Genomic DNA, 25,501 nt, shown 5'->3' with positions numbered 1-25,501 from the left:
AAAGGGAAGCAGCCAGGGTCCTTCTTTTTGTCACCTTTCTGGCTCTAACCATAGAGCAGATGCTCCTTTGGAGAAGAGCGCTGCCGGACCTCTCCTGATCAAAGTGGCTGCCTCCGAGCTCCTCTAGTGACAGCTAACACTTGTACATACAGGCCCCACTTCTTACAGGAAAGATGCTCCTAACTGTGTAAGATATTCTGCGCCCTTGTACAGTGTGTCATTACGCCTGGCTAGTCCCTTCCATGTACAGTCCCTGCAGGCCCCTGGAGAGGTAGGATGTATGTCCCGGGAGAATGCAAGTCTCCTTTCCCAGACGGCAAGAAAAAGAGAAAAGAGCCCTATGTTGTGCTTCAGTGCTGGGTTGACTTGATAATCTCTGCATCCTCTCCTATGTGGTGCTAACTACATACAATTCTTCCACACTTTTCACCCCATAGTGTATCAAACCTGCCTCTTCAGCTCAGCTGAGTGCCATTCCCCACTTACTCCTTGTGGCAGAGAACACAGGGCTTTGTCTGCAGGGTTACTGCCCAAGTATAAATACAACCTGAACCAGGGCTTTCATAGACTTCAATAAAGTGATAGCTCTTCGCCCCTACAGCGACTTAGGCTTATTGCCAAATGTTAGTTAGGAATCAAGGGCACTGCTTTTTGGAGGAGGCAGCTCTTGAGCCTGAGAGATTGCTTTTTGTGGCAGCCTAGGGAAATAAATTAGAGAGTGGCATGAAACCCCTGATGTCCCAGCTACTGTCTTCCCCTGCCTCATCCCATTATCCTCAACAGCAGCAGAAGAGCTAGCGTAGATTATACTTGGGCCTGGTAAGATGGGAAAGCAAATACCTGACCCTGAGGTGGTGGGAGAAGAAGTGGGGGAATGTTCATTTACTAGTTTCACGTAACCAGGTTCCTGCTGTCTCTAAACCCTGGTTTAGATCTGCTGCCTAAGCTGCAACTGCTGCATTCCCAGTAGCCAGAGGGGAATGTGGGTGACTGACAAAACTGGCTGGTGGCATTCTCTGAGATTTTTGTTTTCTAGGTCACTTAGTTTTGAGCCAGCCTGAGCTGATGAAACCTGAATGTATTTTCTGTTTTGTGGTCAGTGGCATGGCAGTAGATGTGAGAAAAAGCCTCCGATCTATGCTGAGAGACCAGTAGCTCTACTGCCTGGTCCCCTCAAGCTTCCATCCCTTCCTGCCTAACCCAGGAGAAAGGTGGTGTGGCAGAGGAGTAACATGCCCCTGGCAGGAAGCCTTCCACAGGGCCGAGGCGTGTGATCAGGGAGACGCTGGGTGCTTGTTTTCTGCTGCAGCAGAGTATGTCACAGCAGGGCTGTCAGGGCTGCAGAACCGTGCCCAGGCTAGCTCGGAGCCTGGGGCTGCTAACTGGTGCTGACCTCTCGGCTCCTGTAGCCAGCCCGCTCCTGGTACTTGGGTTAGTTCAGTTCCGTCTCCTCTGAGTTTTCCCTCCGGTACACAGGCATCATCGCTACTCTCACTTACGTTGTACTCACTAGATAAGGGAATTTAGTCTTGCTTCAGGCACATTAGTAAACCAACAGAGACCTGAGGGGCAGAAGGCGCATGGGAGCTGGGACTGCTTCCATGTTCACAGCGGTAGCAATTACACAGTGGCCTTGTGCTTTGAACAGATATTTATGCTTCTCTCCCCAGCTCCCTCCCAGAGGCAGCTGGGGAGAAAATGAGAGGCTTTTGGTTGTGCTCATGATCCCTGTACCCATCTGTGACTGCAGGGGACCAAAGTGAAATGCACACCACCACTACAGAGCTAGCTTGCCATGTGCTGCGCTCTGGCAACTCTTTCTGGCTGCGGCATAAATGCTCTCACAAACGTGCTGAGCTGCACTATCACCTCTAAGTTTGACTCACTTGACCACTGTTGCTTCCCTGCCAAGTCCCACCCAGCTCAGCCACAGCACATCGTGTCCGACCTGCTGTGCGAAGGCAGCTGTCTCAAAGCGGGCTGAAAAGATCCCAAGAAGCAATTCTTACTTTGTTGGGCCCTGGCTGGAAAGGTCACGTATGGGGGGAGGGCGGGAGGGGGAAGAGAAAAAGAAAGGATCTGTCAGCTTTGTTGTATTTGAACTCAGACCTGCTTTCCAGAACAGGGAGGGAGAACTAGCTACAAAACTAGTTTGATTATGGAGAGCTGCCGAGTTAGCAGTGTCTGTGGGCTAGAAGCTGGCTATTTAGAGGGCTATGGTAGGGAGGCAATTCCTGCCTTGGCAGAACAACATAAAGATACCAAATGCATTTTTTTCCGGGACCTTCTTTCTGCATTATAGCTGTATAACCTTGGAGCCCATCTGGATATCCCCCCGTTGCTTGAAGATAATATGCCTGGAAATGTTTGCATTGCTTCTGAAATAGGATGGGAACTGAACCAGGCAGTAATTAGCATATATTAATCTCTTTAAGCAAGGAATACAAACTCTTCCCCAGGAACTGGGACAGAAACACCTGTCTAGATTTAACCCCTAAAAGGCTTGTACCGTCTGAAATTGGGAACCAGGTCAGGTCTCTTGGGCCCTTCAGACCAGTGCAGGAAACACATACATCCCTTCCCAGTTACTCTAATCTGCTGTGCGTCACTAGTGCTATCATGCTGCCACAAGCAAGGAGCACGTCCAGCTACGCAGCGAGCTGGGCTTGCAGAGAAAGGTAACATCTTAGTGTAGTCCTCTCAGTGCGCTTTTAAGTAGGAAGTGGGGCTTCAGCAACTGCCTAGGTCTTTGAATGTTCACAGTCTCTTACAAAAAAATCTGGGGATGGGGAAGCTGAGACGTGAACTAGGAAAGGGGTGCTGGGTCAGTGCTCTGCGTGTCATTCATTTGTAATACAGGAGTCACAGCATCAGTGCCATACAGCTGTCCTTCTGCATGGGGCAAAAGGTGATGGAGCTTGAGCCTTGGGACACAACTGGGCTCTATGACTTAAAGAAAAGCAATAGAGGTAAGTGTATCAGTGACAGTGAATAAGCACGAAGCCCATGTCCAGCAACTATGGTAAAAGTAGCTCCAGCCCCTGATTTGCATGTGTGGGTAACAGAAACCACATACCTGTCAGCTACTACAAAAGGCACTTCTTCCCAAATGACCAGCTCTTCTGTTTTGGGCACATTTTTCTCTGGGAACAGCAGTATCAGGCCTGTAACGCAAAACAAATTTCATGGGGATCAATTAAAAGACAAGGTAAAATACCACACAGAATTAGGTTTCCGGGGAAACTTGGGCATTACACCTTGCAGCAAAACTGTGAAGCTACAAGAAACACCCCCACAACAATCAGAACCTTGCAGTATTGCTCATGCTAAGGGGGCATTATTTTTCTCTCTGTAAGCTATGTCATCCTTTTTTTTTTTTTTTTTTTTAAAGTATTACAAATATATAAAATACAACATGCTGCACCAGAAACATGTAAGCAGCTATTAGAGGGGAAAGTCATTAAGACCCTAGAATGTAACTTGTTGAGCTTTTATTACCAATTGGAGCTGAGAAAAAGAGCTTCCACTTTGTATCCACAAGCTATAATCAATCATATGGCCAAAGGCCACTCTGTTGTTCTTGTGGCTGGGTTATGCAGAGAAGCCAGAGAGACAGAGGCTGTGAGAATGATGCAGGGAGTTATAGGCAGTCAGTGAAATAAACAGTATCTACTTAACTATTATCTGCTCCTTAAAAAAAAAAAAAAAAAAAAAAAAAAAAAAAGATAAAACCTGTTAAATAAATTGTATTCTTGTGGTACAGGTCATTTCAAACAAAACAAGAAATAAAACACAGAAATGTAAAAACTAACCCAGACAGAGTAATGTTTATTGTGTTTAGGGGCTGCTTGTTTTGTCCCTCGGGATGCATGTAGCCCCACAGACAGGCTGGGCTGGGGGAAGGGATGAGTTGTGCTTGCGCGAAAGGGGAGGAGAGCCCCAGCCTGCTCACTTTAGAAACGCTAATTTGGTGTTTTCGCATATCCAGGAAAAAAATCTCAGCAGATTTCTGAGTTTCTGTGAGATTAGCTTTGCTAAGGACTTGTTAGGCACTGTTGTCACGGACTGGTCCGTTTCTGCCACTCACTTGTTTTCTCCCCGCATTCAGCACTTCACTGGTGCAGGGAATAAACACGAGCTAGCAATGAAAAAGCTTTGACATTGTTCCAGTGAAAAAACAAAATTTCTAATCATAAAATAGACCACTGGCTTAAACCCAACAGTGACATCATGAATGTTGCAAGTATTACAGCAGCTGTCCAGCGCTTTATAGTGGGTGCAAGTGCTGAAGTCATGGCATTTGCATTGAGCTGCTGTTCAGGCGGTGCCAGAGGGCAAGCTCAAGTCTGCTTGAGAAAGCAGAAGGAAACACACTGGGGTAATCGGGGCAGAGACGTGAGAAACAAGGACCCCAGGTTTTTATTCTGCCTCCGAATCTATTGAGCATAGACAGCACCACACCCTGCGTAAGCACCACCATCTCCCCATGCCTCGACTCGGCCAACGCTGCTACAGTCCTTCTCCCAGGCAACGGTGCTCACAGGGATGATGCGGCAACCAAGAGGCCTCCCAGCCTGCCCTCAGGAGGAGGAGGTGGCTGGATGAGTGGTGGCCAGTAGGAAAGGCCATGGGCTAGAAATGAGCTTGAATGAAAAAACAAGATGAGCGCAGAGCTGGAGAGGGAGGTGAAGCACCACGGGGGGCTTCTACACATACAACAGCTACTCACAACCCCGCAGCCACCACCCCTCTGGCGCAGCCTCTGACCCGCCACAAGCCCTTCCCAAGTTCACACTCTGTGTCCGTCCCCCCCGCCCCGAGCCCATCGGCACGGGGTGCTTGGTCCTCTGGACGTTCTATCCATTCACGGAAGGTTTGGCTTTGGCCACCACAGCAGGACTTCAAATCAGACTTTGCTTTGGATTAAATATAGCGCAGGGGCGGTCTGACTGTGGCTTTGCGGAAGGCAGAGCAGGTTTGGGGGTTCTGAAAATTTTACGTGGCATGGGAGCTGCTGCTGCCAAGGGATTGGCAAGGGTAGCCAGGGGACTCCGGAGCGCCCGGGCCCCAAAGGTCTCTTCAGACACCGTTCAAGGGAGGTGACCTTTCCTTGGTCCCTTGCCCCTGCAGTGGCACTGCCTTCCTTAGATTTCCTGGGCACCCTTCTCCTTTGCCTAGGTTTTCCAAGGCTTTCCTTACTTCTGATACTATTGCTCGCTCACACTGGAATTAAGAAAAAAAAGGGGGGGAGGGGGCTGTCTTTATAGTAAGCACACCAAGGATTGGGAGAAACTGAGGACAGCCTGACATTGCCTCCTACAGAAGAGCTTCACAGGAGATAATAGAAAAATACTCTATTTTTCTCTGATTAGCTGGAGAGGGAAGGAGGTTTCTTTACTGTTGTGTTCTCTAAATAAGTTTCTCTCCCCCAAGTTAAAGGCATGTTTAACTGCTGGGATATGTTCTTAAGCTGCACCTGTTAAAACATGATTGCAGTAGTTGTTTGTGGCTACCCGCACACAAAGCAAAATGAAAACCAAGAAGATTTTTTGCTTTCAGGCTAAGGTATCATACAGGGTATCAAAGCAAACGTTAGCTGATGTACAGAAAACTTCAGCCTTCAACTTTCCAGTCACAGAAAGCTGGAGAGGTGGTGCTGTGTGCCTGGCTGTTTTTACAAAAACATTCTCTCCCGTTGCAACCAGTTTGAGATGACACCACGAGCAAAGCCTGAACACCTGCCTCTGGGGAGCAGGAGGACTAACGTGGCAGTGCGCTGGGGCGGCTGGAAGAGACAGAGGCTAAGAAGCAACTAATGCAAGTTGGGTTTGGAAAGCACAGGATGGTTCAACAAAACACAACAGCCCTAACCCAAACCACTGCGGCCAGCCAGCCAAAACCAGCGTCCTTGCTCCAAAAGAACTGCAGCCAGCAAGTCTCCTTACATTAGTGCTAATCAGCTTTGAGAGGCCCATCATGCGTCTGGTCTTTGTGTGCTTCCTTCCATGGGGCTTGGGTGAGGCTAGAAAAGTCTTCAGCTCTGGGAGTAGCCGCATCCAAATAATTATAAGTAGGAATGAAGTCAGAGGAAAGATCAGAACTGGCCAAAGGCTCAAAGCTTGAAAAACTGAGAGGGCGGACAATGGCTACCACTGACACATCACAGACTGGCTACAGACTTCAATGCTTCAACAAGCCCTTCGTAAATCTAACCAGTCACGCTGACTGCAACCATCTCCTGGCAGCACACATAGCACATGTGGAGACAGCTGTATTGGTTCAGACCAGAGACCTGTTTAGGCCAGTTCCCCCCCCTCTGCTAAAGTGCCCAGAAGCAGATGACCAGAGAAGAACATAAAAACAGGGCAAGGAGGTATAATGAAGTCTCCAAGCGATTTAAGGATCAAAGACTGCCTGAGCTACAGATGAGGCCTTTGCATTGAACACCCCAATGATTTTTTCTTACATGAATTTCCTCAGTCCCGCTTTCAACCACAACAACCGTTCTCACAGCATCCTGCAGCAGTGAGTTCCATGGCTCATGACTCAAAGAAGTATCTCCTTTGCCTGTTCTGAACATGCCATCAGCTCATCCTATGTCATGCTCCTACAGCTTGTATTAGAAAACAAAACAAACAGCCCCCTGCTCACTTTTCCCTGCCACTCACCATCTTCTAGGTCTCTTGATTTCACCCACAGCCATTTATTTTCAGGAAGCAGAGCTGCCAGCCTTACTCCTTCACTGGCTATGCATTGCACCACTTAAGTTCGGAAAATGTGATAATGAGAAAGGCAAATGGCTGCCTTCCACCACTTGATCTTGATGCTTTAAAGACAAGTACAAAAACCTGGTCCCTATCTGAGATACAAAGACAGATACAGACCTCTCTTTCTGTAGCTATCTACACACACACACACACGCTCATTGCATCTCTTTGTTACGCTTTCATTCACGGCACTACTGGAGTTCACATTTACCTTCAAAATAGCTTAGAAACAAGATTAGCCTATTTAATCCATATTTTCCTAACATTAATAACAATAACAGATTGGAATCCTTCCTCCTTTACATGGATACGGCCTTTTCCCCAATAGACCTTTTTTCTCCTTTTCATCCATCTGAAACAAACAGAGGAACCTAAAAAGGCACCTTGGCCATTCTCTGATATAATTCTTTTATTATAACACAAATGAGTGTTTTAAAAACAGAAGAGTTTAATGCATTCCTTGATGTATTGAATAAAATAATTTTTAAAATGTATTCTTTCCTATTGCACAAGCAGCAGCTGATTTCTGTTCAGAAATCCCAGCTTGCTTAATTCAGAAATACCAAACTCTTGCTTTTCTAAATGCTTAAAATCAGCACATTGACCATTCTATAAAAAGTCTCAGAATCCAATCCATTATTTTGATGAATGCAATTATTATACATTTTGTTCTCTGATTTCAAGAAACTGGCATTACATCTCAATAATCTTTATCACACATCCCCAACATAACTGCAATTGTTGAATAATAAAAGGCAGGGCAGCAATCAGATAAGAAGAAGCCAGGACAGAGCAAAATGAAATCACTTTACCTAAATTGGCAAGAATCAACACAAAACAAGGCTGCATTTAATAGATCGGTTAGAACAAAGCACATAAATCATGTTTTTGAGAGGGGTTAATTTACACCATATGCCAATTAAGTCAAGTGCAATACATAAGTTATGAATAATCTCATTGGAGTGGAGAGTGTTACATTTGGAAGGAAAACGATTTAACTGAAGCCAAAATTATAATCACCTTCAATAATTATGTTTCCAGCATTGTAAATTCTTTTCCATCGCAATACTGAAAGAAGTCAATGCTGCAAGTAATTTTCTATTACCATTTACATTATTAAACTCAAACACATTAACCAAACTCTTGTTTATATTTTTTGTCAGTGGTTAATGCTACTACAAATCAATGATCCTTTGGGTCAGTGTTAGGAAGTACAATTTCATCAGATATTTTTCAGCCTAATGAACCCTTGTAACCAAGCCTGGGGTAAGCACTTATTTCCCCCATTGTTTTTGTCATCGCATCATAAAAATTCAGCAGTGTCCTACGGGAGTGATGCTTATGGGAACAGCATTAGTACAGGCATCAGCTTTTCGGGGTGCTAACCCCACCTCTTCCACTGCCTTGAGCACTTCTAGCTCAGATTCACTTTTTCTAGCTGCAGAAAATCCTATCGCTGCTGCTGTTTCCGCACGTTTCTTCTTTCCAGCACAACCTACCATTTCTCGTGATGGGGCACCTGCTATGATCCAGCCTGTTTCCCGGGCTAATCCTTGATGCATTTTTGTTTCTACACTGCTGTGGTAGTCTCTCTTTCTGCCCTGTTTCTGGCACACAGCCCACGTGGGTGGGGATGCCACCCATGAATATGCAGTCCCCTGTGGCAGCTGACCACATCGAGATGCTCCGCATCCCTTTTTTAAAAACAAGGCCCCTGCGGCTAGCAGCCAGCTCACTGTTCCAGATACCTTCCCACTTGGAAGGAGGGTCACCCCAGTTAACAATGTTTATTGTTTCCCATTGCTGAGGCTCTGCAAGATGTCCTGGCTCTCCAGCCCTTTCCCGCCAGGAATGCGATGCCACCGAAGTGACCCTCACCAGAGCGAGGGGAGGGCACGTGCAAAACGGCACTGTTACTTGCCATTTCGGCCACGTTATCCCTCCCCTTCATTCTCAAGCTTATATTTGCAGACAGGAATGAAGTACAAGGCTGGGACACAGTCCACAGTCAGTCAGACTAGACCACGGCAGCTTCTGCAGCACCTCTAATTAATTAGACAAGCTATGCCAAATCAGTGACATAGGATGCTCACCTCAGGCTCCACCGCACAACTCAAGAGAACCCCAAAATCCTGCCTGGGTGAGCCAGCCCGGCCGTGCAGCAGGGCAGTGCACAGCGATGTGTGGGGTTGCCAGCGCTCAACTAGAAAAGCTGCGTTCCCCATGATGCTGTGTTCTCTCGGCAAAACAGTTATTAACCCAAACTGAGTTACAGCAATTACAGAAACACCACCACTTTCACACTCAATGATCACAGACAATAAAAACATTTCGCAAATAAATCTTCAGCACCTTCAAAGTGTGCCCAGAAGTACAACCGTGAGTGAAACAAGCAGTCAAAAAGAGAGAGCAAAGCCTGGACATACATTCAGCTTCCTTGAATCAATAGACCACCTTCCCTTTTCAAAAGAAAAAGAAAATGCCTGGACTCCGTGTACGCTATCAGCTGTAAACGGGCAAAGGATAAACAAAACCTCAGTAAACAGGCAAATGAGATTTGGGGGGTTTAAAAAATGATAAGGTCATTATTGTAACTATGAGAACCTTACGTAAAATTTTAAATTATAAAAAGCAAACATGACCTCATTTTGCAGATCCCCCCTGAGCCTGCCAGCCTGCGCTGAGGCAGAGTAGAACCGTGTGAGAGGAGGAAAAGCTTCACACCCAGAGCGCGCCCTGAGCTCGGTGAGACCTGCTGCGCTGGGCGGCCCCGCTGCCCAGCACGTGGAGCCGTACGCAAAGCAGGCTCCTGGCTCGCCTCTTCTTCCCCAGGGCATGTTGCTTGCAAATAAATAGGTCCTAAAAAGTGGCTGAAACCTCAGATAAGTGATGCCTGGGCCCTCGCAGATTCTGGGCAGAACAACTCATTACTGCGTTGGCTGAATCAGCTTGGACCAAGACTCGAGATCTGCCTTTGTTTTTTGCTTTTCACATGGAACGTGTCCACAAAATGGGGCATCAATGACTCATTCCAAAGCTTGTGATTGTCCTGTGTCCCAGAGCATGTTGCTAAGTTGCTCCTGTCAGTCCTCTGGACTCTCACAAAGATAGCACTAGGCTGCCTACAGCTGCCTGACTGCTGTGCACATTATTTATCCCGATACAAGGAATAAATAAATCGCCCCCAAGCTGTCAGTGAGATGCCATACTAAGTACGAATGCTGCCACCTCCTTGGTACCAGGTTTCGCACTCTGCTGGTTACATTTATTCTCACACAGGTCACCACAGCACACTGAGTCTGGCCCTGAACCCTCCACAGCATGAATTGCTCACCCGGCAGACAAGCATCACTCTTTACAAAGATCAACAGAGTCAAAGAGCAGAAACAGCAACAGAAACTGCCCGGGCTACGTCTATGAGCAGTTGTGACTCAGCTGTGATACGCCAAGGGCTAACCTGCACTGGGACAGTGCTTCACAAGGTGAGCGCAGCTGGCTAGATGTCCTTCATGAAAGTGTCCTGGTGACTTCCCAGTCACGATTCAGAAATGACATCATCATCCCCTCCGTGAGCACTTTTCAGGTAACTAGCTACCCAGCAAGCTGGGAACTTGTAGTAGCTTTGAAACAAAAAGGAGAGGAAAAAAAACCTATATAATGATAACACAAAAAAGAACGTTAAGCAGCATCTCAGCATGTCTGTGCTTCAGACTTGGCTGAGTCGTCAACCACCTTTTGCAGTTCACTTTATGCTTCACAGTTGCTGCTAAGCAGGTTGAAAAAATAATCTCTCTTCTGTTACTCCTTTCCATTCACAGTCCCTAACCTCCACTTCTTCATGGGAGGGAAGAGACATGGGCATAATATTATTGCCCTGCCAGTCCACACCATAGGTACCACCTGTTTCTGCTGGATCGTTTCTCATGACTAGGAAGGTTCCTGACTTTGTGCTCAGATGTATTTTGAGCTTTCCAGGAGAAAGAGTGAGAGGAGGATGACAAAGATAAGAAAATGTGATACAGTTTGTTCCCTAACTAGTTGACATAACTAGCTTTACTGCCTGTTTTCCATTCACCAGCCTAGAAGGAAACAATGACACAGGCATGAAGATTTTTGCCCTACCTTCACTATGAGCCCACGCATCAGTGAGAGTGCAGCACGTAGGTGGGAGGCCAACATGCTCCTGACAGAGGAAGAGAGAAGCAACCATTAACAATGGAAAACACCAGTGTCACCTTGTTCCTCACCCTAGCCCTCAATATGACTGCTCTGTTCCTTCTCTTCCTAGAATGAATCTTGGATGATTTCTCCTGGTTTGCAAGTAGAGACAGGAAAGGAAAGGGAAGGAAAAATACGTAGCGCAAGGGAGAATGTATCAATTCAGAGCTTCGGCGCCAATGAAGCTGAAGATTTCCTGAAGACATCAATGAAGTTCAATCAGACTCCTGCATACAGCAGGAGTGACAGGCAGCTATTATGTCTTTTTACTACATATTCTGTACTTCTCGATGGGACAGTAATATTGGGCAGGATAAGAAAAGTCCACCTGAACGAGGCAGGCAGAGACTAGCACTCTTCAACGCCAACAGAAAAGCTGAAAGATATTTTCCCCACCAGCAAGAGATTTCCCCATACGTTCACCTCATGCTCTGTTCTCTGGGAATCATCATCTCTTTGGCTGAGAAGCAGAATTCAACCTATCCCAAATCTGGGTTTTGGTAGCCAGGAGCAAGGAACCCAAAGCAGAGGGAATGAGGGGCATTAGATTCAGAGTAAGGAAGTTCTGGGACTGCTTCCCAGCAAGATGTACGGCAGCAAAAGCTACGGTTACCTGTGAAAAGCAGCTCAACCTGCACACACTTGTGTGAGCCACAGGGTCCCTCCTGTTCCGCGTCCATGTGTTCCTAGTACTTCTCTTTATGGAGAAGAGGTGGCTGCAGCACACAAAGTATCTTTTGGAGAAGCAGGCCTTAAGGGCAAGTACTTACCCAGGCATCAAAAGAGAGTCCTTCTCTGTGCCAGGCTGTACCAGAGAAAGACATGCTGGAGAGACCTCTCTCCCAGAATTACCCTTTCCAAGTAATGAAGGTGAGACACCTTCTGAGACTGAAGTGTCAGGAGAGCAAGTGCTGGAACAAACTGCTAAATAACAAGCTATCAGGACCATGTACCATATACAACCAAGAGATCTGTTGGAGTTTGGGATGGAAGTGGCTGAGCTGCTAAAAACATGAATTGCCTCATTAAAATCAGCTTTCTGCTGGAGTAATGAAGGGTAGCAAATGCTGTAAGTTGTTCTAAAAAAGGCATATGGGGTGAGCTGGAAAGTCACAGACCACTGAGCTTTACTTTGAATCAGGTAAATTGGTTGAATTACCAAGTAAAATTAGAATCACAGGGAAGGACTGGCACAAAGAATTCACTTAGTTTTGCTCCAGTGTCCTTGCCCTCTTTCCACTGGTCCTCAGTACCTTAAAAGTCCTGTTGATTCTTCTGAAGTCACCTGCTTAGATGATTCCTCATTACTTTTTGCTCATTTGGCTATGTCCTACAGAAAAATGGGTTTTCATCTTCCCCCATTCCACCTAATTCTGTGCTGGGAAAAACTGTGTAAGCAAAATATTTGTATTTGTTCATGTAATAACTGTATTGAGGTTGTGGGTATGATAGAGGAACTGGCAACAGCAGAAATCATACCTTATGTCCCAGTGATCCAGTATTGGTCCCTCACTTGTCCCAGTCTTAACAGACGAGAACTATATATTCTAGAATGCTCTTTATTTAAACTACCGCAAACTGGGCTTTACCATATGAAGACCATGCAACAGCCTGTAAGAACATTTTAGCAAAGAGTGTTCTGCCTGAACCCTTATATGATGCCTGATCCAGACGGAGCCTTAGGGTGGAATGAAAGGCCAGATGATCTCTTCAGTTTCCTCGGCAAGATACACTGAAAAGCATGATCCAGCACGTGTCTTGGTGCTGTGCCTGGAAACTGTTTGCCCCCTTCCCCACTGATTCAGGATTTTCTTTTATATTGCAGCACAATTCTTGCTTCTGAACAAGTATTAGGGAGCAAGCAGACACCTATGAAAGATGCTGGCTAAGGTATGGCCAGGCTATTGAAGACACAGCCAGGAAGGGACAAGCCAGGAGCAGAACAGGTGATAAATACAGAGTAAGTTCCACTCAAGGAACTGGGAGCAGGGGACCTTGAAGCAGAAGGCAGAAACCATCAGGGGTTCCTTCTGTGACAGCTACGTCCAGATTCCTACCTGTGAGGAAACACCAGAGGCCAAAGGCAGAGGGGTCCCAATCGCAAAACCCAGAAGCTCTGGTATGTGTCCTATGCCTCCAGCGTAGGTTTTTGCAGAAGCACCCAGCCTCCAGGTGACATGCCCTACAGGTGCACAGACAGACACTACTACAGTTTTACTTCCTCGGTTTAGATCATTGCACCATGAGTATTTGCAAACCTACCCTTTCTTGCCTGGCAATTATTGACTTAGATTAGTTTTAAGATTACATACAGCCTAATTAACACTCGTTACTTTGGCAGGTCTACTTCTGGTACTGTAATTACTACAGAAAATCACATTTATTTAAGTAGAAACTTAACAAGTTATCAGTTTCAACAGTTTTTATTGTTCAAGCAGAACAGACCGGATTTTACCTGATATTTCTTCATGCAGTCTGGTGTCTGGAAACACCACCCTGAAGAAGGCACCACAGTCATGCTGATCCTGCACAACTTTATCTATTTTGCATATTCATTTTTGAAGTACTTAATGTTTCTAACACCTAATTCTGTAAGCACCCAGTGTCACTAAGTAGTGACATTAATGAACACATTAGACTATAATTCATACTATTTACCTATATCACTTTAATCAAACTAACTTCAGTGTTTATTCGGACACTACCATAGTTAAATTGTTATTGTAATTTCACTCCACATTTTGTTAAGCATCCTGACTTAACAACCTTCATAACTATCATGACTTTGTTTCCCTTTCTAAGCAAGAAACTAGGGTCCCAGAATTTTTCTGAGCGGACATCAGCTTCCATGCATCCACACGATGGCAATGCAATTCACTTTCAAACTCTTAAGGTCTAAATTTCCCTGTTTGGATTTCTGGAAACTTAGAACAACCTTCGCAAGATCACTGCAATACCTCCTTTTCAGTTTAGTCCCAAGTCCAAGTGGATATAGGATTTATAAAGCTTATGGCCTTTAAGGCCTGGGAAGTGGAGCATCTCTGTTCTTGCCTCTTCGTCACCATGCACCTGATGCCTCACTAATCCCCCAGAGGTTAGGTGTACCACGGCACTGAACAGCTATAATTACTTCTGGAAGCCAGCTGCCAGTCAAGTGACAAAGAAGTCTGCAGAGCCATTTCCCCCAGCCCACATCGCTGAGCACTTAGACCATTTGAATACAATATTAAATAGAACAAGACATGGGCAATATGTTATTTTTGCAAAGCTGAGCTTGTCACATTTGCAAAATTAATATGGTGTGGCAGGAGATGAAAGGGCCACCTTCTCCATGGAGCTCCCACATCTATGGAGCCAGGCAGCGTGAGCCCAATAATGAAGTGCCTAGCTTTGCAAAACCATGAAGTCTTCAGACATGAAATGGGCAACAAGCAGTACATTGCAAATCCTCTGAGATCAGCACAAAGATGAGAAAGTAATGACAGGAATGGGTGAAAACAGGTATTTCCTACTAAGCCTAAGCAAAACTTTTCTGGGTCTCACTGGAGCCTCTGAATTTTGTTGTAAGCGTTAAGCCCTCCTAGTGCAGCAAGCCACGAGCACCTGGAAGGCAAAGAGCACTGGCAACCTCTAGGAGACCTTCTTTCTGGGACCTGTGGAGAGCGTTGTGTAAATGATTATTATTTGTTTAGCCGCCTCAGTGATCATTGCACTTCACGGACAAAGGGGAGGACTGAGTGCCTGCTCCAAAGAGCCCTGCAGCCTGAATTACAGATAAGTCCCTGCTGCTGTTCAAAGAGGTTACTTTCTGGGCAAATTTTCTTTTGTTTTGAAAGAAATTAAATACTTAGGATATAATAAAGAAGATAAAACTGCCGCCTTTTGCAAAGCAAGCTGCAATACCCGCAGTATCACTCCAGATTTTATTTTATTGCTTTTGCCTCTGCTTCAAACAGAAATTAAACTCGCCCAGTTCCTCCCCTGCACACTCTCCTCTGCAGAGAAAGACGCGGCTCAGGCCACCACCTCCAAATCAGAACTTCACTTGGACACGTCCTTGCCAATAAAATCCCCAGCAGAAACTGGAAGAAAGCATGGCATCTTTTGTGGCTTTGGACAATTTGGCAAAGTGAATATTTTACATAAATATATATGTGTGTGTATACACACACATAATATATACATGTAATACATACATATATTGCATGCATATAATATGTATTGTACATATTGCATAATATAGGTGGATAACACACACGTATATCCAGCGCTGCATGGGTGCCAGCCTGCTTATGTTTTCCAAGACAGAGACGCTGGTGAATATGGGTGGAACCTCCCCTGAGCATGAAATCTGACCAGGAAAGACTGCTTGAAGGAAACACAGGAGGCTTCAGACTAGGGATCCCTTTCCAGCCTGACCCCCTTTGCAAAAAGCCCGCTGACTGTGTGACACTGCCCACACAGCCCAGGCTGCCCACCAGCAGCTCACAAGCCAAGACACACAGCAGGCTTTTTTCTCTTCCCCTTCAAACATAAAGCGGAGTCAGTGACCTTCTCTTCATCCCACTTGAGAGTCCTCTTCGGCAAAGAGAGAGGGCATTTTAAGAAAGGCACATCCTATGCTGGCACCGGGAATCCCACTGAGTGACAGGGAGCGGTTCTACAGCAATTGCTTTGTTTAAAATGCAAAACGTGGATGTGTTTGGAGGACGTATCAGCATCAATCACTGTATGCAAATACTGCCTGTGGAGAAGAGCTTCCCCTGTAAGTCACTCCTCACTGCCCTAATCGAGTTAAAGCTAGTGACTGAGGGCATGTTGAACGCTGATGGGCCGTTGATAGCGCTGTCCCAGGAGAAGATTAATAAAAGGCAGCACAAGTGCTTAGACCCAAGCAGGGCACAAAGTCAGAGGGGAGGGTGAGGCGGGGGGACAAGGGTGTCTCTCTGCCTAGCAGTTGTTGCCCGTTACCACAGGCACACAAAAAAGCAAAACCTCGCAGCCCTCTTCCCCAGTCACCCACACGCTTGCGGAGGAAGGTCAGCACGGATGACATGCACTGACTTGGACAGGGGACACTGCTGACTTGCAGTCTGTAACTGCCTTCACTGGGGAACACAGATCCATAAAAGGGAGGTGAAAAAAGAGCAACTCCACCGCTGTTAAGCTTAGACGTACCTAAGACAGGGGTCTGCCTCCACTCAAGGGACCCACAAACTGACACTGGAAACTACAGCTGCAGAGCGAAACGATGCAAGGATTTGCTTAGCATGTTATGGAGGAGGAGACACGTTATACACAGCTCTCCACCCCTGGTCACCGAGGAAAAACCCTCGCAATTCTTGTGCCAGTTCTGCAAGGCAGGTGGTGGCAGCCCTGCCATGTCCGTCGGCAGTGCCCGGTAAGGCGACAGCACGAGTCCCAGCACTGGGCTGCCTGGCACTGCGCAGGAATGGTTTTCAGGTGCTGGTGACCTTTAAGCCATGAAGGCAAAGCCCTGGCTGGAGCAAGGAGTACCAACTACAAGTGAACTTCTCTGGCAAACACAGCTCCTGTCCCTTCCCGGCAGATGAACCGCAAGTACTGCTAACGATAACCATTAACATTATTCCCTCTCTTTCTCAGTAGCCAGAGCAGCAGCAGGAGGGTGAGGAAGGTGCAGATGTTCTCAATTTTCTCAGTGCTGGGAGCAGAAAAGGAATGGAACATTGCTAGCTAGGTTGCCTTTCAGCCATCCATTGACAGCAGTTTTACTGCCTACACTTCCCCTTCCTCTGCCTAGTCAACTCCTAAGCCTTCTGCCTTGCCACTTTCAGCTTCTCTCACCATCACCTTGGCCGTATCACCACACCTGCTTCCTGCACCGAATTGCTGCCAATAGTTTCCCTCTTCTCCCAGCCTCCTGTTGCAGAGTTCTGCCCTGAGCTCCTCTTCCCCCATGTCTGCCTCAGAACTTGAGTTATTGTCCCGCGACTCCTCTACATCTGAGTTACTGTCAGCTCCTTGCAGAGTGGGAATCTTCTCTTTTATGTATCTCTAAAGTGCTCAGAACAATTATATTGCTCTATAAATAAGGATAGTAAGAGCCTAATGCTGGCAGCTCCGGCAGATGCATAGGAAAAGGATGACGGCCTGCCCATGGAGTGACATCATTCTGCTTACTGGAAGATTTCATACCAAAACAGGCTTCTGCCTGGAGTCCAATACCTATCAAAATCCTTCTGAGCCTAGCAAGAGCAACGCTAGCTCTGTGCTAGGGAGCTGATTTAATGCCACAATTCTCAGCATTGCAATTCCAACTGGCAAGCAATACATTTGCAAAGAGTTTGTATGAGAAATACTGTCCAGATATGCCAGTCAGTACTGGAAGAGTCAACTTTCACTCTCCTAGAGAACACCTAATAGTGTAGGGCCAGCCCGGACCGTGAGAAGCTTGAAATCAGAGACGGTGCTACCAGCCCAGCTGCAGATTTGTAATGCAGACACTGCTAAGCCACTAAGAGGACACCAGGGCCAGTCCTCCCCAAAAAGGAGCTCTCATCATTAAAAGCCTCACAAAGCCGGTCCTTCTGCAAGCAGTCTTACCATTACAGCCTGGCTCTCCCAGATGGGCTGAAGAGTGCCATACAGGGTGTACACAGCATTTCTAGAAACACAGCACAATGCTTGTAGGCTTCTAGAGATGAGACTCATCTTTGCGGCTGAACCAAGAGTGAGACAGGGAAGTGAGGAGAAACAAATCCTTTGGCACAGTTCACGCTTATACCACAAATGGCAGCAGCGTGCTGCATACCTCCAGCTCCAAACGCATTTTTTCAGGCTTCAGGTTGCTGTTATCTGAAATCATTGCCAGAGTGGAAAGAAAGGGGTGAATGCTAAGTCTCCTTTCTTCATCCTGTCATCTCCAAGTCCCAACAGATATTTCTGCTTGCCTCTGAGTTATTTCAGCTTGTCCACAAAAACTGATGGGCCACTGTTCTGCGGTTAGAGGGCTGCTTGTTGATTATTTTGGGAGACGGATGCAAGACTGAAGATGGCAGGATGCTCTTTCAGTCATATTCTAGCCCCACATATTCCACAGCTCTGACACAGGTATGATATAACCCAAGCAGCTTTGAGGGACTTATACTGAGCTGAAGGGTAGGGATTTTGCAAACTGCATCCCTTTTTCCATCTTTAGTATTTGAACACTTACGTCCTCCCACAGGCATCAGATGTGTAAGAGTTCCCAGATTCAGGGCCACCTCTATGGGATAAAGACCAGCTATCAAATAAGCTTACCATGAGCTTTCCACTCCGTGACTGGAGTTGTTCCTCCAAAGCCCAAGAGCTGAAACCCAGTCAAACTATCACCATTGGTCACAGCAGTGGCTTCAGGGACCAGAAAGGATGCTGTGTCATTTCTAGTACTCAGTGGAAAGATAGTTTGTTTCTGGCATACAAGCTGTTTCTATGCCAGGGCAGGAGTGGAGGGGAAGCAGAAAACCTAGCATAGAGGGAAGGCGGGTGAGCAGCCAGTTCTGGCTTTACAAGAGGATGATAAATGATAACAGCATTAGGAACAAAACCAAACATCTTTCATGCTGTCAGAGCAATGAAGCCAGCACATAACAAGATGTGGGCACAGGCCAGTGCAGTTCCTTTCCAGAGAGGCACACATCTATGAAGTTTCTTCTGCTCTGAGTCAACAGACCAATTCATCTTCCCTGGGTTCCTGCAGAAGAGGGCAGGGGACAAAGGGGTAGTCATTTCTCTCCAGTTAGCAAAGAGCTTCAGCTGCTCCACAGTGCATTGAATTCAATAGACAGGGTCAGGTCAGTGTTGGATGCCAGTGCAGAAGGGCTGTAAGAGGATGTGGTTTGGAAAGCTCTAGATGATCATGGACTTCTTCCTAAACTGTCCCAGTAGTTACCAGAGGGTACTGCGGCACACGTGGAAAGGAAAGAGCAGTCAAGAGGTTGGGGACCACAGCCCCCAATACCCTTCACAGTGTTCCCCCAGGTTTAGACTCCAGAGAAGCTTTGCCTTCCTGCAAGTGAGAATAAAAGTCCCTTCCTGGGGCTTACCTCATCTTCACAAGAGGAGGTCACCAGGGCAATGGCAGTAGCTGGTGAAGGCAGGGCTGCAAAAGCAATCACCTCTGTCAGGCTTCGTGAGGAACATGTTCAATGAATTAGTGTTCTGCTCGGTGCAGGTGCCCTCCTGCCTTTGTTGTAGCCCGAGGCTTGGCAGTGAGGAAAAGATTAACGGCCAGCACAGAATTAAGAATGGGGTGAGGTGTCATGCCCGGTTTTGCTTTTACCAGCTCCCTATCATCTCCTTCTACGCCCAGAGCCGGCCCTGTTCCCACGCTGAATCAAACAGAAAACATGACACTCAGTGGACATATGTGCATGTAACCAGGGAGGACTTTCAAGCACTGCTGGCCTGACAGACCATTCCGCTCAATGTCAGGTTGTGCTGGAAAGTCTCTTCTGCTAAATTCCAGCTCTTTTTAACAGAACAGTAATGATGGTTGGTGATTCTTCCCCTAACAACCACATCTCATCTTCCTCCACTAATAGCAAGAGACACAGATGGCTGCTGCTGTTCTTGGCTTGCATCTGGGGAAACTGAGACACTATAAGGGAACTGAGCTCCCAAGGTCAAACACAGCAAGGACTCAAACAGGCTTTCACAGCTCTCTACTCTCCACATTGTAAACAATCTTTTTGTTTTGCAAATGCTTTCTCTCAACATGATTGAAAACCTCTAGCAACCCACACACTTAACCACTGGACTGGCCGTGAGCTAGGTAGGCATCTTGCCCATCCCATCACAAATAAAAACTCTGTGTGGCCCCATCAAGCATGAAGGCTCTGCAATATCAGCTTGGGCTTGTCTTCTTTTGGCTCTGAGGACCACTGGCTACTTTCCCTCCTGCTGTGAGGGGTGGCCGTATACACAGAAACTTAAACAGAATGAACTTTGCTAAAGACACCCTACGCTCAAGAACACAAGCTCAATGGGAAAAGCGTGGACATTCAGTAGCAAAGGCCTTTGGAGTCAGGCAAGAACCAGATGTGTCATATGACAAAATACAACAGAAAATGCAAATACAGCCTGGAAGAAGGCAATAGGAAAGGAACATACAAATTCATACACCAGGTAGGACTGAGCATGTGTGGGGAATCCTGAAACCATCTGCTGAACCCACTAAAAGTAGCGTTGTGAGCAGTGGGATGAATGAATCCCAGCTTCCATGGATTTGTGTCGTGCTGAATTTGCCATGCTGCATAGAAAAAGAGGTGAACTCCAACTAAGAGTTTTCCACACAACTAGCACTCCTTTTGAAGGACTGTCTTCCATCTGTCTAAGCAGGGGTAAGGTTAGGAAACTTTCATTTAGGGCAGATGCTAAAAAATAGGCTTCTCTGTCCAGGGAAATTGTTGGGACACATCACATTTAACATCTCTGCATCTCTTTCAGGTAAATTCATTTGGTGGTGTGAGGTTCAATTTAAAGGTATTGTGAGGAATAAGTGAAAAAAAAAAATAGAGAGATAAGGACAGCCACAGACAGACAGCATGATCAATTAAGCCTCGTTTAATTTGGAAATGAGGATTGAAGGTGTTAAAATCTTCTCTGTATCTACTGGAAATAGAAAGTTTACCAGAAAAATGGTGGGTCTTTGAATTATGAGTGTATTTGCATTAAAGGAGGAAGATTAAGGAAGACACTGACATCGTAAGAAAATGGTGCTATTTCTTTGGCACCAAAAATTTTGAGCAGAGATTGAACTTGGAATTATTGTTTTCACATAGTAAGGATGAAGCTTGGAGACAGCAAGACTCACGGTAGGAAGAACTGGAAAAAAATAATAAATTAAAATCCTGGGAGATTGTTCCCTTTTGTGTCATGTGTTTGGGGACCCCTGAAGAAAACAAAGAATAGAGCAACCTTGTTGCTGAGACAAAGTGTGCTACAGAAATAGAATTTGCTCCTCTACAGAGTGAATTCCAGCCACCTACCCAGCCTCCACAGCACAGCAAAGCTGGAATTAGTGAGAGCAAATTCAGGCCCACCCAAAGAGAGAAAAGCTTCCTCTGGCAACCTAGCTGGTGATGTTCAGCGTGCTTGTGCACTTCCTCACTGTTGGATACGTGCCCATTTCTCTAACCACTCCTGGCCTTGTAATTTCAAATAAGGATGAAGAACAATGAAGATATCTCCACCGCCAGAGACCTGAATCTTTGAATTGCTTTGCTCATGCTGGGCTTGGCCCTTTTTTTCCCTCACACACCAGTTGTCTTTTCTGCATCCTGCACGGCTTAGTCCAGCTCCTGGTCTGGGACCAGGTCAAAGCAGATGATTCAAGCCCTGTGCCTGATGAGGAAAGCCATGTAAGTTGTTCTAGCACTAATGCTGACATTAGCTCCCGATAAGGTCATGCTCTGAAGAGCTTAGCAAGCTCCTGAACTGGAAAAAAGGGAGCAAGAGAAGAGCTGGAGAGCAAAGAATACTTGTCCTGCTAGAGAATAAGGTGACCCACTGGGATTCTTACTGTGATTGTAAAGAACACATAATCTGTGATAGCAGTCAAAACCTGGAGTGAAACAGTTGTTTGGGGGAGTAAGAAAAATCATCCAACTGTGTTCAAGCAAAATCTAGGCTGTATAAAAGCCTAAGCCATAAGTCAAAAGCCTAGGCCGTAAACCATAAAGATGTCTTATCTCTCACTAATGACCTTATGGAAGCATCTTCTATCCAAGCACCAGTACTACTGCACAGGGAATATAGTCAGGCTTGGTCTACCATCCACACTGCTGTTCCCACATCATTCCAGCCTAGATGGCTGTGGAACGCCCCATTCTTCCTATGGCCAAGCGCTCAGATCCTCTAGTACATGCCTACCTCTCAGTCCCATTCTGGACCTTTCTTGTCAGATAAAATGGATTTTTAAAATGCATATTTAACTTCATAGAATTTATATGCCACTGAGGAGAAATTCACACCCTCCCCCCAAATGAAAGAAGGAAGAAATAAAAACCTGTCCTTGACTTAACCTTTTACATACACTGTCTCAGCAAGGATGGAATTCATTCAGCAACGGTTCATTGTAGCTTTATTTCTAAATCGCAAGTGACCAGTGCCTGACCTACAGGCCAATTATAGCCTCCAGAAGTGTACAGCAGTATGGGACAGCATGCAGACTCTTTTATTGCTCAAATAGTTTCCAGTGGTTCTTTCTAAAGGTCCCAATGTACAATGCTCACCCCAGATCGTTTGTCTGAGTTCTATGGAGCACCACGTGGTTTGCTATGTAGTGTTCCTGGGTTGTACCCTCTTTGTCCAGACATGGAAGACCTTTAATTTGTTGCACTGGACCCTATCATCAATGTGTTCACGAGGGAAGAAGAGGATTACAGTTCCAGCTATCTGCAAGGTCCGCAACACGAGGCAGCTTGCTCCACTGAACAAGTCTCCACTAAGTGTTGTTCCCACAGGAGGTGCTGTGTACCCCACAGGAGCACACACAGGGTTAACATTCTTGAATTTCTTCCCAGAGACAAATGGTTTGTGTTGAGGAACTGCTGCTGGGAAGGAAGAAAAAAAAAAAAAAAAAAAAGCCCCTTTTTTATTATTCCAAGGTGCATTTTAATTTGCACAAGCGACATTGTGTCTGTGATGGATTACACGAAGGGAAACATTACAGCCCAGCAAGCTCAGCGAGGAAAAAAATAGGGCAGATATGGGGAGGATTAAAAACAACCTATTGCAATGCAGAATTCTGATAAGGAGTCCATGGTGCCTTCAGAGTGGGAGCAGGTGGAGCTCAGAGTACCAAGAGAGAGAAAGGGCATGGTATAGGGTGAGGGAAGGAGGCAGAAGTGGGAGCACAGACCGGAGGAGACTCCTTGGTCATGTAGTTCACTCTTTTCCTGCTACCAGCACCATCACTGAAACCCTTTCATGAAAGATGAGGCTCCATCTTAAAATTCATTCTGTCTTTTTTCCCTTGGAAGGATGTTACAGAATCTCACTTCTCTTTCTGATGGTTAAAAACCTTCGTTTAATTTCCAGACTAATTTATTCTCAGCCAGTTTATACCCATTTGTTCTTGTGCCAACATTGTCCTTAAGCTTAAATAGCTGTTCTCTCTCTCTCTCTAGGGTTTTGTGGTTTGATGTATTTATAGACAGAAACCATATCCCCTCTTTCCTCATTTCGCCTGACTGAACTAGCAAAGCTTTTCATATCCTGTAAAACAGATTCCCCGTATCACTGGTCATCCTAGTACCTTTCTGTGCTCTGTTCCATATCATACCCATCCTTCTGAGACAATGGTGACTGGAATTGTATGTGCTATGTCAGGAGTGGTCATAACAGGCTCTTGGACAATTGCGCAGTAGTTGCATTTCTCTGCTGGAAGCACCTCTATGCTGAAAATGCCTCCTAGCTTTGGACCTTTCATCAGCACCATGCTGATCATTTGGCCAAAGCTGTTGATGGTCAAGACAAGATCAGTCCTGAGAAAAGCCTCCTTTCAGCATACTTCTTCAACTTCCAGCACTACTTGTTGCTGCCCCCGCTTCAGTCACCCCTAGGATTCCTCTGCTAATCACCATGCAGCACCTTATCTAATGATTTTCTGAACTTGTGATAAACAAGCTCTAGCCAGTTATCTTATCAAAGCCAGCTATCTCGTTGCTTTTTATCCCATCTTCTATTTTGCTCTTGTGCAGGTCCTTTTCCTTTAAGAGTACAAAACTACTGTACAAGCTACAGAAAAATCCCTGTTGCCTACTAATGGCATATGGTTTACAGCACAAAGGTAGGTAATTCTGTCCCCTTCTTAGTAGGGGCAATAGTGATATGCAGTGATCTCTTTACTACAATCTTCTATTTTCTTACACATGCTTCAGGGTCTCAGCAGCATAACCAGACTCTCTGCTCCAGTACTCCTCCATCTTTTTTTTTTTTATCCAGCCTCTTCTTGTTTTGAACTAATATAAAAAAAGCATTTCTCCAGAGATATTAGTGTCTGGAATTAAAGAAGATAGATTTCTAGCACTTAGGGATGGAGACATTTAATAACAATAAAAACACAGCTTGGTAGGTGGTCTGAGAAATGCCCTAACACAGCAGGAGAGACTCAAGAAAGCAAGCTGAATTAGGCAGACTGTTGGTAAACCAAAGCATTGCATTTTCGTACTGTGAATCACAGGGAGTATTTGAAGTGACTGCAATAAACATTTACCTGCTAATTTATAGAATGCATTTTATTATAAAAATCTAGGCACATCCATAAAAAGGAATAAAAAAACCCTGCCTGGAACATCCTCATTAATAAGCACATAAATAAAAAAAAGCCAGGCTACTCCAAAATCTAGCCAAGCTCCAATTCAGAATAGTACTGAGCACCTGGAAACACCAGCCACTTCCCTGGAAGCTACGCAGGCTCAAAATCTTTCCTAATCAGAAGTTGAAAGCCTATTGCCGTAAACCCTGGAGGCTTTTCCTGCAGAAGAAATAGATGAGCCCTGCAGCGCCCCTAAGGTCACTGTAGCTGGGCTGTGACACACCACACAGATGGTTTCTGTCAAAAACTTTCAGCCATCAATGCACGTCTATGTGTGCATACTGCAGTGTAAACACATACCTATGGTCTCTCCTGTACTTCCATAAATGAAATGGTGGCTAAAACCATAGGGGAAGGTGCAAATATTTGAAGCCTAATGACTCAAAACATAATGTGCTAGTTTTTATAAGGCTATCGTTACTTGTCAGGAGTGAACTCGCCCAGGTCTCACAAAATAATACTGTATTCTGATTCCTTGTGCCTTGTCAGTAAGAAATGCTCTACTGCTTAAATACTGTCTGGCTCTGGCTAAAGGCATAATGCAACAGTTTTCCTGCCTCCCTCCACACATCTTCTGGGAAGTCACAAATTGGACCCATTCAGTTGGTAAGGGAGGAACAGAATCCTGCATCCTTCCCTATGGCACTGCTACCTCAATCAAACTACAAAGTAAAAGATCAAAAATGCTTCTTTTTTATTCCAGAGTCAGTAAGGTTAACTCTACACAACTGCTAACAAGAAGGTAACGTATGCAAAGACAGTTTTCAGAAATGTATTTTCCATTTGTCCCGTTATCTTGGGCATCCCAGTACTCTATTAATGAAAAGTTGACTGTGATCACTTTTCAGAGCGGAGCTAAACTCTGCTACTCTAAGACTCCAGAAAGGTCAGTGCTACACTTGTACTTGTCACATCACAAAAGTAGAGAAATCCCAAAGTCAGCTTCCAGAAAATGTTAAGCGAAATTTTTTAACTTAAAATAGAGTATTGCTCCTGAAATCCACTTGTGGCTCTGTGCCTCACCAAACTTCTGGCTAAAGCTTTTGCAAGCAGTTGTTGTGCTGTATGCTTCAAGAAACTGTGTATCTCTCCTCAGAACACACATAAAATCCACTTCCTCCTCCGGGAGAGTAAAACGTGCATCTTTCAATAAATTCATCACAGGAAATTAAGG

General features: G+C 45.6%; 1 protein-coding gene across 10 annotated transcripts in view; it reads right to left on the bottom strand.

The window, feature by feature from the left end:
* ANGEL1 (angel homolog 1) overlaps positions 1 to 25,501 on the bottom strand; it is a gene marked incomplete at its 3' end in the record, with an annotated part of 174,234 nt that overhangs the window by 6,897 nt on the left and 141,836 nt on the right. For 5 of the 10 annotated variants that reach the window (XR_013929528.1, XR_013929529.1, XR_013929530.1 and 2 more), the window contains exon 12: positions 3,077 to 3,164. Coding sequence is in view for 6 of the 10 variants with exons in the window: in XM_080395982.1 (XP_080252108.1) it covers positions 3,077 to 3,164 (88 nt within the window). Of the gene's footprint in view, positions 1 to 2,167; positions 3,165 to 10,889; positions 10,951 to 25,501 lie in introns of those variants that run through there. The other 5 variants (XM_080395973.1, XM_080395971.1, XM_080395978.1 and 2 more) reach the window with 5 other exon arrangements.

This window comes from Falco punctatus, assembly GCF_963210335.1.
Source record: "Falco punctatus genome assembly, chromosome: 7".
In the NCBI taxonomy this organism is placed as follows: Eukaryota; Metazoa; Chordata; class Aves; order Falconiformes; family Falconidae; genus Falco; species Falco punctatus.
Note: the sequence above shows the minus strand (reverse complement) of the source record. Positions and strands in the feature narration are given on the sequence as shown.